The sequence below is a fragment of the Stigmatopora nigra genome, chromosome 11, assembly GCF_051989575.1.
Source record: "Stigmatopora nigra isolate UIUO_SnigA chromosome 11, RoL_Snig_1.1, whole genome shotgun sequence".
NCBI classification, from domain to species: domain Eukaryota; kingdom Metazoa; phylum Chordata; class Actinopteri; order Syngnathiformes; family Syngnathidae; genus Stigmatopora; species Stigmatopora nigra.
In genome coordinates this window covers 4,877,998-4,896,291 of record NC_135518.1, presented here as the reverse complement: position 1 = coordinate 4,896,291, position 18,294 = coordinate 4,877,998, and the positions used below count along the sequence as shown (strand labels likewise).

Below are 18,294 nucleotides of genomic sequence, written 5' to 3'. Positions count from 1 at the left end.
AATACAATATATATATTATAACTTCCATCTGTAGTCCCATGCAACTTTATCAGGAAATAATCATTCTTGTAATCAAATTCCTCCACGGTCAAAATATGCTTTGAAGATTTTACAGAACTAGATTTCTGAAATATTTTATTCAAACGGAATAATCCAATGTAGCTTCCGTGGAAATTGTTATTTTCTGCTGCTTTTACTGTGTCGCTTCCGAAAAGAGTTGCCACAAAAAAAAATGCTTTTCATGTTTTAAATGTATTTTTAAGTGTATTTATTTATTTTAATTGTGCTTGCCAGAGGGAGACCTGGCTGGAAGAAATTGGAAAAGAAAGTCCAGCCCAATCACAACACCTGCACTGGTAAACAACAACAAAATCCTTCATTACAACCTTCCATTCATGATAATTTTAATGAAGCTCTTTGTATAATTTTGATAAATCTCGTTTTTGGTGGTGTATTGGTGCCAAATCAACCAGTGAGAGAGCTCCAAAGGCCTCACATCTACTGTTTTTACTTGCATGCAAACTGCACCCTTAAAATTGCCTTTAAATCGTTGAATTTTACAATTTCTCACGCATAAGCCGCCCCCGATTTACAATTTTCTCGTCCATATTCATGGTTTTAATAGTGAGTACAAATGTGTTACTTTGAAGGGAAAATCTTAAGAAAAATATCCGCACATGGTATTTCTGAGATACAGTATGAATCAAAATTAATTTATTAGGGTCAATACCATAAGGAATCAATTCATCCAATAATGGCTGTTTTCTTACTGCAAAACAGAAAATAACCAACAAATTGTAAATGTTACTTTACCAACATCTACTGGTGAAAAAGAGTATAGCAAGTCTTGTGCGCATAGAAGCCGTACTCTTGTCATCATATATTTTTAGTGACAAATACATCTTAAATGCTGTTAAAATACTGTAATTTTTGATGTAAATTGTAAAACCTAATGATGCTAACGGAGCATCATATACACAGACCATTTCTTCTTTGTTTCTGACTGCATTATCTCAGAAGTTTACGCTACAGCACACACAAACACACTGTGGTGTGAGTGACACATCCCCACGAGTGACATAAACCTAGTTGACATGTCACGTAGGACGTTCATCCTATCGCGTCCCCCCCTGCACGCTAACACCCTAGGGCCAGTATTATCTGAAATCCTTGGGGGAGGGGCACCTGCAGTCACGACCCCGAGTCTGGGAATTTGCGTCAGATGGTCACGGCTCTGATAGCGCTTCGTCGTCACCTCCATTAGTGGAAGGGGCCGGTCAATAGGAGTTGAAAATAGCTCACTATCTGTCAGGAAATAGCAATACCAAGCCTACTTTAGCTTCTATGTTTTATTTTTTATAACCCTGAATTAGGCTCGTGCTCTTAGTTATATCAAGTTGATCAGTAAACAATGATTTTTTGCATTGACTCAACTTTAAAATTCCTAAGCAAAAATGATGCACAGAGACTAGTTGGACTATGAATGCATTCTGAATATAATGCCACTTTATCAGTCTTTTCAAAAGAAAAAAGCTGATGTTTACAAAAATCTCATTTGGATAAAAACTGCCCTCCACTTTACATTTTGACATTCTTTTCATAACATTGGATCACATTTTATCGGCTTTGTATGACAACTTGTGTTGAAAGCGTCCATAATGTCATTTTTCTAAGCCATTTTATCTGATCCTTTTCAGCCTCTCCTGTTCAATTGCAGTTTCTCATTAATATGTAGCTGACTGGAACTAATCTGTATACTCTTTGCTCTGCTTAATGTGGGACATTTTATAACCAAGATGTGGAAACATCCAGATGGCTTTTTTTCAGTGCTTAGCACTCTTGATATTAGTAGGCCGGAAAGATGGCTGATATTTGTACATATAAGAAACCATGGTGTTATATCACAGCATGACCAATTTCAAAACCTACTGGATGCAGGAATTGGATCATTTTGACAATGTAGTTTGATCAAAAAATAGACTTTTAATATTCGATCCAGCAGGTCAAATCATTGAAATAGGGGATGGGTTGATCATTCACCTGTGTGGAGTTTGCATGTTCTCCCTGTGTCTGTGTGGGTTTCCTGCGGGTACTCCAGTGTCCTCCCTCATTACAAAAATATGCATGGTAGGCTGATTGGACACTCTAAATTGCCCCTAGGAATGGGTGTTAGTATGCATCGTTGTCCGTCTCCTTGTGCCTTGCGATTGGTTGGCCACCGATTCAGGGTGTCCTGGAGACATCTGGGATTGGCTCCAGCACCCCCGCGAGTCTAATGAGGATAAAGGTTCAGAAAATGAGATGAGATGAGACTTGTGTGGCAAACATTATTATAGAGTCCCCTGCATGAGGCAGAGAGATTTAAGATATGCAAATATTAAAGCAAATAAGAACAAAATTAATAGAAATGACATCCAAGAAAATCTGATGAATAAATCCAGGGGAAGCTAATATAATGAAGTCATAATTAATGGGATGTCAGGACTTCTGTTGAATTTTTTCATTGGATTCTGCCTCTTCTCGCCCTTCTTGTAGGTTATTGACGTCTGTGTTTTCCTCCACCCCGTTGGTGACCTTGCGCAGCTCCAGCTTACACAACATTTGCAGAGCTGGGTCATGAGCGCCGATTCAGGAGTACATGCAAGCGAAACCACCACGGTAACTGATACTAAAAGTGCCTATGCTGTTGTGATGAAATGCTATGTCAAGTCATGAAAAAAAAAGTCTAAATATTTTCAATGTGTTATAATCAAGGCTAGGTAGTTGTTGGTATTTTGTACATAATGATTAAAAATGCAAATCGGACAGAGTAGAACAGGACAGTTCAAAATACATTGGCATATCTACAAACAAATTTAGTTCGTTCCAGGACTTGATTTGTATTTCAAAATGGTCAATAGGTCGGGACAAATTTTACCATAAGAATACATTATGATTTGTTCTATAGCCCAAAAACCTATGATGAATCTGTAATAAATACACTCCAGGTAATTACAAATTATTAGAGGAGACTGAGAATTGTCAAAGTGATTCTTTTGAGCAGAACTAGAGATCATGATGAGTTCATGACATAACAGAAAACAGGCAACTGATAGGAAATAATGTAATTGGAGAGGACTGGTCAGGAAAATGCAAAGAGTTATCCGAGTTGTCTGTGAAGGCACAATGAAAACAGAGCATGAAATGGTATATATATCATGAGCAAACATGCCTTTTTAAATGAGTTTTCTTCCAAAGCCTTCCAGAGACTGACAGTATGCTTGTGTGTTTGGGAAAATGATTCTGGTGAGTCAGGATTTTCCATCCTTCACGTTGGCTTTTTTCCCCCCTCATCTCCTACGTCAAAGCGCGCAGAAAAGTGGGTCACCGGGTTTTGTGCTTCCAGTCCCGCGGGAGCAACAGTCGTCCGTTCGTGCTTTTTGCAGACAGGTTCACACCGCCTGGAGCGTTAACGTTGGGTGGCGTGTCCTGAATCAAGTTAGGTTGAATAAGACTAATTCCTATTAATTCTAATACTTTTTTTGTCGCTGTTCCAATGAATAGACAGAAAATAAAGTAAAAAATTGGCAATAATTACATACCTTGGAAACTCTATTTACACAATTAATTGGTTCCAAAAGTGATTTCATAAGTCAGATTTTTTTGTGAGTAGACATTATATTAATTTACCATAATTTGTTCCACATTCTTTAATACTACCCCGTAAACCCTTTAAAAATTATAAAAGTTTACCTTTTTTTTCGTGGAAAAAAAGAAAACTGCTATTAAAATGAATATGAAATGCAAAGAGATTTTCTAATGAGGTGGAATAATTGCGAGTGGCAGCTGAGTGCCTATAGGCACGTTAACACAAAATTAACAAGGTCAAATTATGTTACGCACACTCAAGATTCAACACCCAAGCAGAGCTGCTCTGCCATGGTCCCGGAAAAAGATGAAAATGTGGCTGGAAAAGGGTCTTTTGATCAGATGCATGTGTAAAATTTGTGTTTAAAATGGCAGTGTTCTCCAACCACTGTGTCGCAGTACACTGGTGTGAAGAAGTCATACAATGTAATATTCAAAGAGAAAAACTAATATGAATATAATGAGATTAAATCTGAACTATTGCAAGATTAAAATAAAAAAAAATATGATGAACGTTAAACTATAGATGATACTATTACAAGATTCAAATTGTCAAACAGTCATTTTGTTGCCTATTTTTCTCTTTTATGCTCAATTCAGTTATCATTTTTTTGTCCGAAAAATGCAGCTTATATGCAAATAAACACGGTAAATAAAATAAATCCTTCCAAAAAATAAAATGAAAAATGCATCAGCTGTTGCCCCAAGCCAATGCAATAACAAATTATGCTGATGGGTGAAGTGACAACAAAATAATTTCTGTTACGTGCTGCCCTGTCATTCTGGCTGCTGCTGCCTATGCGTATCGTCATTTCGTCTTTAGGGCTGTCGAGCCAGCGTGACACATGACCCACTTGGTGGCGAACAATACTCATTCGACACGGACAAACTGTGCCAATGACGTCATGAAGTCCTTGTCACCAAGTGGGGGCAAGGCAGCAGCCTATATTGCACTCATGACCTTAACAGAATTCAATATTACAACACACATTTCAGTCAATTACGTTGGGCGTGCAGTTAAAAAAACCAACTAAAAACCAATCAAACTATGTAAAAAATACAGTGGAAATAAACAGAAAAAAATCTAAATTGATAAATAAATATTAAACATAAAATGAATAAAAATAACACACATTTCAGTCAATTACATTGGGCGTGCAGTTAAAAAAACAACTAAAAACCAATCAAACTATGTAAATAATACAGTGGAAATAAACAGAAAAAAAATCTAAATTGATAAATAAATATTAAACGTAAAATGAAAAAAAATAACACACATTTCAGTCAATTATATTGGGCGTGCAGTTAAAAAAACAACTAAAAACCAATCAAACTATGTAAAAATACAGTGGAAATAAACATAGAAACAAAAATCAAAATTGATAAATAGATATTAAACATAAAATGAATAAAAATAACGTTGTAGCTCTTAAATATGAATCCATAAATGTGCACACTGTACATCTATGTATTGGACCTGTGTAGGTTTTCACTGGTTGAACACACAACATTTTCCATAGGTATGATTGTGAGTGTGAATGAATATTTGTCTCAATTTGCCCTGTGATTGGCTGGCAACCAATTCCCAGTGTCCTCGCCTAATGCCACTGTTGGCTGAGATAGTCTCCAGCACCCTCGTAAGGATAAGCCGTACGAAAAATGAAAGAGCAGCCGGCGGCTTGCGTTACACCGACAAGGGGTGAAAGACAATCTGGAAGAGGGTGCTAAACGGCTGAGCGGCTGCTCATAATGGAAAGGAATGCCTGTCATGGAATGCTCACCAAGCTGCTGCGGAATATTAACAGCGGCCCAATGTGCGTCATCTGGTTCACAGCTGACAGCAGCCAATGTGTGTGTGCTCCACTGTAATATAAACCTTATTACTCTGCTCTACTGTTGTATGCTGCGACCTAATTACAGGTCCAAACATGCACTTTATTCCAAGGTCAAGGTTGACTACTTAGTGACAGAATGGAACGTTAAAAGCTCCTCGAGTGATTGACCTGTGGTGGTGTAAGAAGTGTTGCAATCTCCTCCACCACCAATGTTCATTTCCGTGCAATGTGTTTTCAAGGGATCATGTTTTTGGTTGGTTGTTGTGGTATGGATTAAGAGGCATGTCTGAATTTCAGGGTCGTGCCCCACAGCATGGTGTTAGTTCTTTTTTAAACGGAGGTATGGCATGATTAAGAGGAAGACGAAAAGGCAGAATATATAAGGAAGCCTGGAAAGAATTTCTTAGAGTTTATACGGAAAAAAAGATTGTATTTTATGAAAGACTATCAAAATTGAATGAAGGAATGATTAAATAAAGCATTGTGTGATCAAATATTGTGATTATGTCAGTATTTCAATATTAATGTGTGTATTTTAATGGTAATTGACTTATGTTTTCAGTTTTTTCAACATTTATTACACTTATTTCATTTGTATTTTAGCAAATTTTCTGTAAATTCAACAAGCAATTATTCTATTTGATCTACTTTTTATTCTAATATTTTTTTCATCCATTCATTCATTTACAGAACCACCTATTCTCACAAGGGTCACCAAGGGTGCTGTAGTCCCCGCTAACTATGGGGCCCAAGCAGGGGTGAGCCTGAACTGGTGGGCAGCTAATCACAGGTAAATTTTTATCCTTGAAACAAATTTATTTTGAATTTTATTTACATCAACAATAAATTTCACATTTTTATTTGTATTTATGTTAATATCATAGTTCATTTATTTCTAATTTAAACTTATTTCATTTTTATCACTCAATTTTCAATGTGTCATTTTCAAAATGTTTCATTTACTTATTTGATTTCAATGGTGTTATTTACTTATTTGAATGTTCATCTTTTTCAGTATTTATTATAACATTCATTTATCCCCCTTTTTTATCTGTTTCATGGCACTCCTTTTCACTTATGCATTGTGAGATCATTTTATCCGTCATTTGCGTGTCTAACAATGTAGGCAGGTTTTCCATAAAAGTATCATTACTTTGACAAAGCAATAGTACTTACGCGAGATCTTAATGAGTATTTCTAAGATGAAAAAAATAATAACTTTGTATAGAGCAATTATTTGATGTCATTGAAAACAGCTCATTCTCAATGATCATTGCCAGCCAGCTATGTTTCTTTCAAAATAGATTAGATGTTTGTGGTTGTCTATGGCAGTGAATGGGTTAAAACAGTGACGTGACATCAGCCTTAAACGCAAACATACAAGCAGAACTTTCAGGAAGTCGGCCATGAAGACATGAGGGATAAACACACTACTAATTGAGCGTACGTGACGGGGAAAGGAGACAGATGCGTCACGGCGCATTATGGAGGTCTTTGGCAGGAAGAGAATGAATGGGGCACTCAGCAAAGTCAACAAACAAACCTAAGTAGGGTCTTGGGTTCACATGGCTTGGAAAATAGCTCAGTTTCCATTCAACTATTCCTGTGCTGTTTTTTTAGGGCCCATTGATACACCTGTGCAGATTTTTTTTAGATTATGTTAGATTAGATCTAATGCATTTTTTTTCTTTCACGATTGGGTGGTACATTAGACTATTGGTTTAAAATTTAAGCATAAAAGCCTTAAACTGAAAGTTTGATATTGAAATTGATCAATTTTTTTGCTAGAAGTGTAGATTCACACCTAAAATTATGCACCCAGAGTTGTAAAACAGTAAATAACTCATTGGCTGCTATGGGCGGCAATCAATCTTCAAATCATGAGGACTGAGTGAAACGAATGAACAAATTTTAACCTCCCATTCAAAATGGGTTGAAAGTCTAGCACCGCTGAGGAAATTCCCCTTAAAATCACCCATTATAATATAATTAATTTAAAACAGCATGAGCATTTACTCTCATCCTTTTCAGCTCAAAGTGATTTGATATGACAGTCAGTGAGTTCATCTCCCAGTCCAATGGATTTGGCGCCATTGGCACGAAACATATTTTCTAAGCCAATGACTCAATTCACCGCAAAAATAATAGTTAAATCATCAACAAATAATATAACTGACTTTGTGGCAGCTCTGATATATCCGGGAATGGATTGCGATAGCATTTTGACACCTTCAACAGTTATGTAAAATGACTCGCAGCCCTAATGACTTCTCACATTCCAACGTCTCCATGCATTCTCAAAGAAGTTATATAAATAATCCGATGGATGAGATCACGCCGGGCGGTCGTGGCGGAATGTGTTTGTCAACACGCACCGTCCGACTTTGGACTGGGGTTACCAGGCAGTTTTGATCTTAGAACTTTTTGTTTTCAGATGCTCCGTGTTAACAAGACCAAAAAAGGAAATGCTTTTGTTATATTTTTTGTCTTAAGACTACAATTTTACATGCAATTGACTCATGGTTCATTTAGGGCACTAATTAACTTACCCGCTCCGGAATCGGTGAAGGACTCCTTTAGCTTGACAGCATTGTTTTACTACTGGTTGACAAGTTTTATTTAATTTAACCAACATATTTTGCTATCTTACACACTAGTTGTTACTGAAATGTTAATTGTTCGCTAGTAAATATAGTTGCCACCTAGTATATCTAAGATATTTCACATTGTTATTGCAGACCCCGAATTTATTGCACAAAAGGGATTGTGTCGTGCTAACTCAAGTTCAGATTCCTGATGGCTGTGGGAAAAAAATCCTATTGAAATGCTGTGGTGTGATCTGAAACGGGCTGTACATGCTAGAAAACCTTCTAATTTTGCAGAATTGAACAATTCTGCATACAAGAGTGGGCCAAAATTCCTCCAAAGTATTTTGAAAGACTCATCACAAATCATCGTAAATGGTTAATTTCAGTTTTTGTTACCAATGGTGGCACAACCCATTCTTAGGTTCATTGGGGCAATTACTTTTTTCACAGATGAGCAGGCAAATTTGTAAATTTTTGAGTCTTGATAAATATAATCATCATTTAGAGACTGTATTTTCTATTTCATTGGGTTGTCTCTGTGTCATACTAAAACCTGGTTTGATGATCTGAAACCATTGGTGTGATAAATACGCAAAAACACAGAAATCAGGAAGGGGCAAATGCTTTTTCACAACACTTTATATAGTAATTATTTTTGTTCTCTACTGTGTGACGTGTATATGACAAATAAATTCCAACCAGAGTCCATTTAGGAAGTGATCTTTATTCATATAAATAGCCACATAAATAAACAATCTTCAGTCATACAGTTCAACAACCATTCCAAGCGCACGCACACAGTCGGTCAAGTAACAAATCAAGAAAAACAAACATGAAATAGATCTAATTATTCAAAATCATTATCAAAAAAGGGGCACATTGCATCAAGAGATGTAGTGTTCTTTTTTTCACGACAAAACTTGAACCCATTTCAGTAATAGGAAAAATGTGCAATCCTGCCTTTGCTCACATTAGCCAGAAGCTCAAACATTGCACATTTGTTCACATAAAAGGCACACGCGTTGGTAGTGAGCGCAAACAACCCGTGACATCCACACTGCAATGTTTTTCCTACATGGAAGTGAAAACAAAAATTGTTTCAACTAAATTTTACACATTGTTGCTGACTGAATACACTATACCATATATTGCTAGGTTGTGACTGTACCAGCAGAAGATACTACAACAAGCAGCATTAGGATTCAAGAGTAACCCAAGCTTATTTCATTTTTGGCTGAGGAACATGCTACACTTGGACCACTCAGTAGTGTGTACATGGTGGATTTTAGTCAGATCTTTGGTAGCAAAACAAAATTCTAAATGTCAGTCTTTTATGATTACATGACTCGTACCTGTACATTTGTAACCATCTTATGTCTCGTGAAACTATTGCACTGTTCTCGCATTCTCAGGATGGGAGGAAATTTCCAAATATGCTTCCACACCAGTGTAATACGGATAACATAAACGCCTATGTTGTTCCTTCTCCATTTCATCTAAAATGACGAAGTGGTATTGCTCATATTTCTCGCAAAAAGGGAGTTAAAGTCTCACAACAGGAGTGAAAAATGACAAAAATATCTATTTGGAGCATGTTAGCTGCTCCCACAGTCAATTAGGTTGGATCCAAACGGGTGTTCCACAGTCCTGCAGTATTGTTGAAAAGTATAGTTGTTGTGCTTGTCCGGCTCCCAAAAATATGTTTTTTTCCCTCAATTGTAGGCAGTTGAGAGTCGCATTATTTTGAGGTAAAAAAAAAGCAGCAATTGCACAGCTTTGACATATTCTCAAAGAAAAATCACAGTTTCATCCAGGATATTCAAGGTGTTCTGGTAATTGGAGAGACAAAGGCCAACCCAGAGGGATGTATATTATGAAGAAGTGAAATGTATTGGTCCTCGCTCCAGTCCTGTGCTTGCTGAAAATGGTCAATTATTGCTTCTATAGTCACTTTGTGCACAGTTTGGTTATTGCTCTTTTTAGCTTATCATAACAGTGTACCCTTTAGGGTTTAGATTGCTTAATTTTGTTTCTACTTGACCATCACGCAGCTGCTCAGCTGCGTCTGCCCTGTCAGACCCGGCTCGGTGCTGGACTGTGAGCTCAAAGCCCAGGTGACATTTTTGCCGTCGAAGTGCACAGTGCCCAGATGTTTTTGTGGGCAGGTGAGGTGATGGTGGAGTTGGGCATGGTGGTGGTGTGCGTGTGGGCTGATGTGCAGACGTGCCTCTAGCAAGTAAGCGGCCGAGGCCACGGGAGATAAAGAGGCGGTCTCCGGGATGTGCTGCCAGAGCCCGGTCGGTTGTGAGGGCGCCTCAAACAAAGGAGATGGAGTGAATACCGAACTGGGTGGAGGGGACGGTGACTGCTGCTGGGACAGAAACAGCAAAGGATTTGGGGTGGGTCCTGGTGGAGTATTCTGGACCTGAGGTTGTTGTGGCTGGTGCTGGATTTGCAGCATTCTAAAAGATATATAAAAAAAAGTCAATTTGAGTCAGTTTGAGAAATGCAAAGGTTTGTTTTCCGGGTCTCACCGTTGCTGGTGCAGCACCTCTTCCAGCATGCTGCGGTGTTCGGAAAGGGCTGGGCCTAGAGATCCCCGACTGCCGCGGTTAGAGGACGGAGGTGATGCCCCAGGCCTTGTTAAACCTTTGATTTTGTTCAAACCCAAGAGTCCTTTGGTGCGAGTGTTTTTTCTCAGCTGCTGCCGGAAAGCTTTGAGACCTGCAAAGCGTGATGGGAGAGTTTTACATGATACTGTTTTGTCACATGGTCAAGGTTGGAGCACGAGATCCAAAAACAGACCAATAGGAATGTTCTAACAGTACCTTGTGTCAGGGAGGTGTCAGACGCTCTGCGACCTTCCTGGAAGCTGGCTGCAGGAAGGCTCCCCTGGATCTTGGGGAGAAGGTGCGAGGAGAGGGCCAGGGGGGCGCCAGTGAGGAGAAGTGCCCCCTCAGGTGGTGTTAACACATCACCACCCGTAGGTGCTTGCAGAGTAGCAGTGGGACTGGATGACGACTTCAGGCAGCTGTCAGAAGAGGCGCCGTCGGATGGACTTACAACAATACCTGGGGGAACGGAAGAACGAGCCGTTACAAGGACTGACTTCAGAAATTGCATGGACTGAACGCCTGTTGTAACTGATCTACTTACATGGAGGGTTGCATTGGTGTAACCGTGCGGACACCTCAGCCAGAGTGTGGCGGCGTGAGGTGGCGGTAGTTGGCAGCAATGGGCCTAGGCTTTGTGCCGCTTCCTCCTCCTCCAAGTCCCGGGGGCGCACCTCCTCACTGATGCTGGTCTCTAGCAAACTATTGGGCGATATGGAGCGATTCCAAAGTAGCCTGTTGAAGCTAGCCTCCACTGGGAAGACCACACGCTGGAACAATCCGCCTTGATCACACTCCATATCCGAATACATCGGAGTGATGTTTTTGTTGGGAATGGAGAACGGTGCTGTTCTGAAGCAGTCTGCTTTAACCATGACCTTCTGCAATTTAAAAAATATATATCCGTTAGCAACTCATATCAGATCGAGCAGTTCTCTGATGTCACATCAGGAGAACTCACCTCGGCTCCGGTGGTGTCCGAGATGCTCCTCTGCCTTTGGGTCCAGCTTCCGCACTGACGACTCATTTGCTGGCTACGGTGCTCTTTGACCCGTTCCAGAAGCAGGTAGTAGATTGCCGAGAAGTGATTGTAGCTGGTGCTCTGCAATGACTGAAGACAAAACAGTGGAGTTAGTAAAGTAAAAGGGTTGGAAAGTTATCTTGAAAATTCTCACCTCGATGGTCCTCTGGCGGTCGATGCCCAGGGTGTTCATGATGCCCAACACAGGCTCGCTATAGTCCCCTAGGTTGGAGTTATAATCAGTCAGAGAGTGGCTGAGGGTCTGACGTGCCGCCGAGGGGTCGGCTAGCATCCAGCGGTGCTGTTTTATATGAGCCACGGTAATCCTCTTTGCCGGGTCCACCACCAACATTTTACGGATGAGGTTTTCACAGTCTGGAGGTAATGTTTTAGAAACATTGAGGCTTTAATACTTTTCAAAGAGAAACAATTGATCACCATTCATTTCGTTCTGCTGCTTATTAAAAGCTACCTTCAGACATGAAAAAGGGAATTCTGAAGCGTCCCTCTGTGACTCTTTGCTTAAGTGTTGGAAGGCTGGGACCGTCGAAGGGAAGAGAGCCGCATACCAGCACGTATAGCACCACACCCAGACTCTGTTAGCATGAAATTTAGATTAGCAATGCTGAATTCTGTTTCGAAAAAAGAAGAAAGAAAAAAAAAAACAACTTACCCAGATGTCCAATTGAGGTCCTTCATATTCTTTTCCTTCAAAGACTTCAGGTGCTGCATATGGGGGGCTGCCACACCATGTCGACAGGGGCTCTCCCGCATTGTAAAAGTTCCCAAATCCAAAGTCTGCAATTGCACACCAAAAGATTTATAATTCTATTGCAAGTTTTATATTTTACAAAATATCAATTTCAAGGCCCGGTCTGTCACAAAAAAAAATGATAATATTTCTGTAGTCCTCCACACAATCACTAAAATGAATTTGAACAACTTTAAAATAGAACATGTATATATTTTTTCTCTTTAATTTAAAATTTTAAGTAAATAAAATCTAACAATTCCTTCAAAAAATTCTTTAAACACAACTAAAATTTGGACTGTGCAAAGATGAGTTTAACACCCCAAAGAAAGACTTATATCTGATTAAGTTGAAATAAAAGTATGAATTTTAAAGTCTAAACTCAAGGACATTTTAGACAATTCTTGACATTGTGGGAAAAGTTTAGAGAACAAGGCCCCTTTTGTTCTAAGAACATTGAACTTAAATTGAGCTTGTTTGTGAACACTGTTCAGCTGTGACTGGAACTACATGTTCTCATGTGTGCTGACGTAACAGGGGTCCACGCGCAGTGTTATCACAGTTAATCAGAACAAGAGTAAGAGCAGCTATTAGCAAGCGTGAAAAAATACAAATGAAACAAAGAGGCGTACCGGCCAGCTTGATGTTCATATTTGCATCCAGAAGCAAGTTTTCTGTTTTGAGGTCACGATGGACGATGTGGTGCCGATGGCAGTAGTCAACTGCCGTGAGAATCTGCCAAAATTTTTTGCGCGCCTCCTCTTCGCTCATCCGGCCATTTGATGTCAGGTGCTCTGGAAATAAGAATTCCATGTTATTTTGGTTGTTAGTTTCCATGGAAATGAGAATTCCTAAGTATTGCAGCTCTTAGCTGTTGTGCAAAAATTCTGATTGAAACCTTTAAGGCAATCAAATGCGATTCTCCCATGACTGCATTAATTATTTTTTTCTCATTGGCTGCCATTGACTGCCAGAATACATATACTATGAAGTAACATTGTCAAATTTACAACACTGAAATTAAGAAGCAGATCAACAACCTTCCTAATATTGTAATTTTTTATTTTTAGAAATTGATTCATTGGCTGTCAATGACAGCCATCAATGTCCAATGCATTTTGACATGGAAGACTATTAGCCGATCGCCGAAAGACCCTTCCAGTCGAAATGAATTTGACGTCTATCGCCATGAATGTCAGTTTTTCAACCATTTTATTGTATTCTTATCTCCACAGGGGTCGCTTTCTGAAACTCATCCCTAACCTAAATTAGTCACCAGCCAATCGCAGGGCACAAAGAGACGGACAACCATTCATTGCACGTGAGTTTTAATTGAGTTTAATATATTTTCTTGTTTTTTCTAAACCACCACAACACAGTTTTCACTTTTTTTTCTTCACATTTTCTATCGTTTAAAATTATTTTATGAAATATATAGATTCATTTTGTTATGAATCCTAGCCAACAATGGGAAGTAAGTAGTAAGGGTACATACATGTAGAACTAACTGATGGTTGTATAAGATTTTCTATATTATTAGTTGATATTGCTGTGGAGATGTTAAGTCTGAAGTAAATACACTTAATTTCATTTTAGAATACATGTTTTAGAGATTTTATAAGCTACATTGAACATTGAAAAGCGGTTCAAAATACTCACCAAACATCTCCCCGTTTTTTGCATATTCAGTCACAATGTACAGCATGTCTTTGGTCTCCATCACCTTCAGAAAAACAGACAGGAATACTCAATGAAACACACCGTTATAATCAGCCAATGACTTTAAGGCATTTTTAAAACAATTCTTGAAAAACACACGGCTTCTTAAAAACATTTACTGTTTTTAAGAACCCATCTGTTGTTTGAAGTTCAGAAGGCCGCTCACATGGCAATGAGTTCGACAGCCAGCTGACAACACAAGACGGAAATCCGTTCTTTATGCCATTTCATACAAATGTTTTATTTATTCAGAGTGCACCGGGTGCACAGAGCTGAGGGTGGCACTTATGTAACGAAAGGTATTTCAACTGATAACAAAAAGCGGCGCTGTAACTTCACTTCTAGTTAACGGTGTCAGGTGCGCATAGCTAAAAGTGAATACGAGGTCATAAGAAGAATTGGCTTACATGGAAGTGTGACCCGGCAGAAAAAAAAAAACACAATTTGAGCGCGCCTGAGGAAGAATGCAGACTCATCATTCACATTCTGAATGACGCGGTGTAGCAAGATTTTCCCTTCAGACTGAGCAAATCACATGTTAAAACAATGAGTCTTATAGCCTTGCATTTTATGTAATCGTTAGAATTCTCTCCGACAAAGAGTGTGTCTGTATGTTAGCAAGATTATGTCATTTACCAGGATTACGTCATGTTGAGGGTAGAAAATTCCTATAACATCATCAACATTATATAAATAACGGTCTATTAAGCCTCATACTATTAGAACTTAGGTATTGTTTACGTTAAAAAGTATAATACACAATGAAAAGAATCTAAGCCAATAAAGTCAATTCATAAAGCACTTTCACAACAAAGACTGAAGAATAGAATAAACCCATTTAGAAAGCACATTCAATGAATCAAAAACAACACTCGTACAAACAGATTTGATCACTTATGTGCACCAAAACGCTACAAAATAACAGCAAACTAATCATTTTGGCCTGAAAAAAGTTATAATCAAAGATTTCTGAGCCTCTCACAACTATACCTGCAATGAATAATCTGCTAAATTCAGTAGCAAAAACAGTAAATAAAAGCCAGAAAGCAAAACAAAGAATGTTTGTTTACATGGCGGTGTTTTGCGCTTGCCAGCCGCGTGTCACGCAAAGCCGGCTGAGAGGATTCCTTCCTTTAATTCTTCAATTTAATTAGCCAGGGAAAGCCTTCACGTGAGGAACATACACATTGCACTTAGTTTCAGAGGAAGCTAATTGGTCTTAACGCTAATCTCCGACAACCAAAGTGACCCTGGTGTTCCTAGGAATCACACATGATGATGTCAAAAAGACAAAAACATTTCAGGCATGCATTGTTCCACGACTACGTTGCTCTCATTTTAAAAACCACTTCCTTCTCGTAAGATGGAAAAAGGAAAAAAATTGTGGCAATATATGCTCCTACACTAACCTAAAGTATGTCAATATGACAATAGTAAATTATGCATTGTTATAAATTCATTCTATTGTCACTTATATTAATAATATATATATATAATAATATACTGAACACTGCACTGCAGATACTTATTAAATTCATTTAAATGGGCTTGATAGGCACCACAAAAGGCAAATTTAAGATGCATAAGTAAAACATTTTTTTAAAGAAATGCAAAGTATACCAAATATTTAAATAAAAAAAGTTCCTCCAAGTTTAAATGGATTAAAGTTTGGTTGCCGTCAATGCCAAATAATCAGTTAATATCCCACTCTAATGGCTTGGTTAACTTGCATAGCCACTACTAATACAACAATAAAACACAAAGCTACTAGTATACTAAACAAACCTACCTGATAGAGTTTGATGATGTGAGGGTGATTGAGCAGCTTCATAATCTGCACTTCCCTGTAGATTTTCTCCAGATTGGAAGGGTTCAATCTGGTTTTGTCGATAATCTTTATGGCCACCTGGAACAAAAAAGGATTAACCTTACAAAATAATAGGAAAAAAATAAGCAAACACACGCACAAGGATAATCCTCTGCTGACCTGTGTTTTGGTAACTTTATGCCTTGCCAGTTTGACCACGGCAAAGTTGCCTTTACCCAACGTGCGAATGATCTCGTAGAAGCCCACCTGCAGGGGTCTTCCCTGGGCCCCCCGGCTGTTGTCTGACATGATCACCATGGTGCGGCTAGTGGCCTGAGATAGAATGGACGCTCTCTAAGTCAACATTCTTTTGCATTTTTCACGCCATTACAAAACACTTCAAATCAAGACAAAACAAGACAAAATGAGGAGAGTCAATTTTAATGGGTTTAGGGCACTCCCTTTTACTGTCCACAGCCAGTTAAAATCTGGATAGGATTTAACATCAAGTGCTTTCAATAGCATTATTGTTTTCAATGAATTGTGGACTATGAAATTCGACCAAAAATGTTTTTTAAACAATTAGTGTTATTCTTTTTAATTTAATTAATTTTGTTTTTGACTTTAATTTGTTATTTTGTCAGCCCAAAGTAATCTGAATAATGGTAATAGTCGACTATCAAAATAATAGTGTTGAATATAGTCAACCACCAAGTATGTACATACCAATAGAATACATTTTTCAACTAATTGGCTATCAATTATTCTGCTAGAGTTGGTCTAAAATTTAATTATTTTACATTACCAACACAGTAACTTTGAGAAATTACAGTTTACAACACAGAACCTTCAGGAAATAGACCAGCACTACTCTTGGAACGCCTTCAATATGATTCAAGTTACTATCAAAGTCCATTGAGGGTAATAGACATCCAATCCATTTGACTTGTTCTCTTACTGTCATTCCCTCCCAATCAAAATGAATTGGATGTCCATTGCAATCTATTTGAGTTTTTAATAAAATGAGCACATTTATTCTTCTTTTTCTGACTATCACACATGTATTCTGAAAATACTATACGTGTTGGTGCATGGGCTGACAGTAAGAGTATTCAAAATAAATAATATTTTATTTATTTATTCACTTATTAGAGTTTACTCTTAATTTTTAGGATTTTTCTGTTTTATATATATTTATATAGGATTGTATAGATTGTAAAGATAAGGGAAATAATAATTTTAATATCCTTCTTTCTTTTTTGTTCTGTTTTAAAAGTTAAAAATTGTCAATTATTTGATCACTGCAAGCCTCAGTCCAAAATGGATGTGGCGTAAATGACTGTGAATGGCAGTGAAACATGATCATTCCAGTCATCACAGTTCAAATGGATTAGATTTTTATTGAATAAATGAATGGCAGTGAAATATTTCATCGTGATCTATCTTAAGATTGTTTATTTATTTCATATTGTTGCACTTGTGTCAAAGAACAGATAGATTTACAAGTAAAAAGGAAAAAATCCTCTCTAATAATGTAGTATATTTACTACAATTTTGGGAGCAATCGGTTATTGTATTAAAAAAGTGACATTCATTAACATGAATTCATTATATCAACTTCTGCTGAGTAAAAAAATAAATCATCAAATGATATGAAATAGTAGTCCTACCTCACAATCTGTACATTTATGTTGTCTTCGGGTTATTCTTGGATGAAGAAAGCCAAGAAAAAAATATCACAGGAGAAAACTAGGAGCGGAAAGTTAAGCCTGGTCGCAGCGTAAAGTGACGAGGAAGCTGCTTTGTGCCGGTGCCTTCTGCCGGAATGTGGCTGAGTGGATCTTTTGCTACTCTCAGAGCCAGCGGGGGAACTCCTCCTCCTCTACCCCACCCCCGTGACAAATTGATACCTAGCTTATTAACGTCACACTCGCGTCAGAGCTCCGAGCCGAGTGCAAGGCAAGGCCGGGCACGAGCGTAAGGCGGGCGTCGCCGAGCAACGCCGTGGCTCGGGCTCCCGGTGACGTCGGCGCACTCGGAGGGGTTGCTGGGAGATGGGAGGGGGTGACGTCAGTGGTGGAGATGTGTCACCACGTGATGTTTGAGCGAGAGTGGAGAGAGAGAGAGAGAGAGTGTAGATAGAGGGAGTTGTTCACGTGACTAATTGAATTTGAGGCTGTTTATGTGAAATATTTGGACATATATTGTATTGGCTGCAGTTTGCAGTGATAGACGTTTTATCTGTTTGAACTCTAAGGAATGATCCTGTTTGTGCGTTATGGTTTTAGTTCTTTATGTCTGTCTGTATTTTTATGTTCCAGCTAACTCAGTGAC

The 18,294-nt window shown here is 38.4% G+C and overlaps 1 protein-coding gene and 1 long non-coding RNA gene across 5 annotated transcripts; one reads left to right on the top strand and one right to left on the bottom strand.

Moving 5' to 3' along the window:
- The first annotated feature begins 294 nt into the window (after positions 1-294).
- On the top strand, positions 295-13,814 carry LOC144204217 (uncharacterized). 2 transcript variants are annotated; one of them, XR_013327849.1, is made up of 4 exons: positions 295-356; positions 2,536-2,658; positions 6,153-6,252; positions 13,670-13,814. It is a non-coding gene; the product is annotated as an uncharacterized LOC144204217 (long non-coding RNA). The 2 variants fall into 2 exon arrangements; XR_013327850.1 differs by lacking the exon at positions 13,670-13,814 and adding an exon at positions 8,201-8,661.
- On the bottom strand, positions 8,755-17,938 carry sik1 (salt-inducible kinase 1). Of its 3 annotated transcripts, XM_077728057.1 has the most exons (13): positions 17,631-17,933; positions 16,141-16,293; positions 15,943-16,059; positions 14,094-14,157; positions 13,067-13,228; positions 12,357-12,481; positions 12,156-12,279; positions 11,838-12,058; positions 11,624-11,773; positions 11,207-11,543; positions 10,879-11,121; positions 10,585-10,774; positions 8,755-10,512 (listed from the first exon to the last, which is right to left on the bottom strand). In XM_077728057.1, the coding sequence occupies exons 2-13, from the start codon at positions 16,276-16,278 to the stop codon at positions 10,083-10,085; spliced, it is 2,301 nt and encodes a 766-aa protein (XP_077584183.1). In that variant the 5' UTR covers positions 16,279-16,293; positions 17,631-17,933; the 3' UTR covers positions 8,755-10,082. The 3 variants fall into 3 exon arrangements, with proteins under 3 accessions (XP_077584183.1, XP_077584182.1, XP_077584184.1); XM_077728056.1 differs by having other exon boundaries at positions 15,943-16,293; positions 17,631-17,938; XM_077728058.1 differs by lacking the exon at positions 16,141-16,293 and having other exon boundaries at positions 17,631-17,932.
- Between the last annotated feature and the right edge of the window lie 356 nt (positions 17,939-18,294).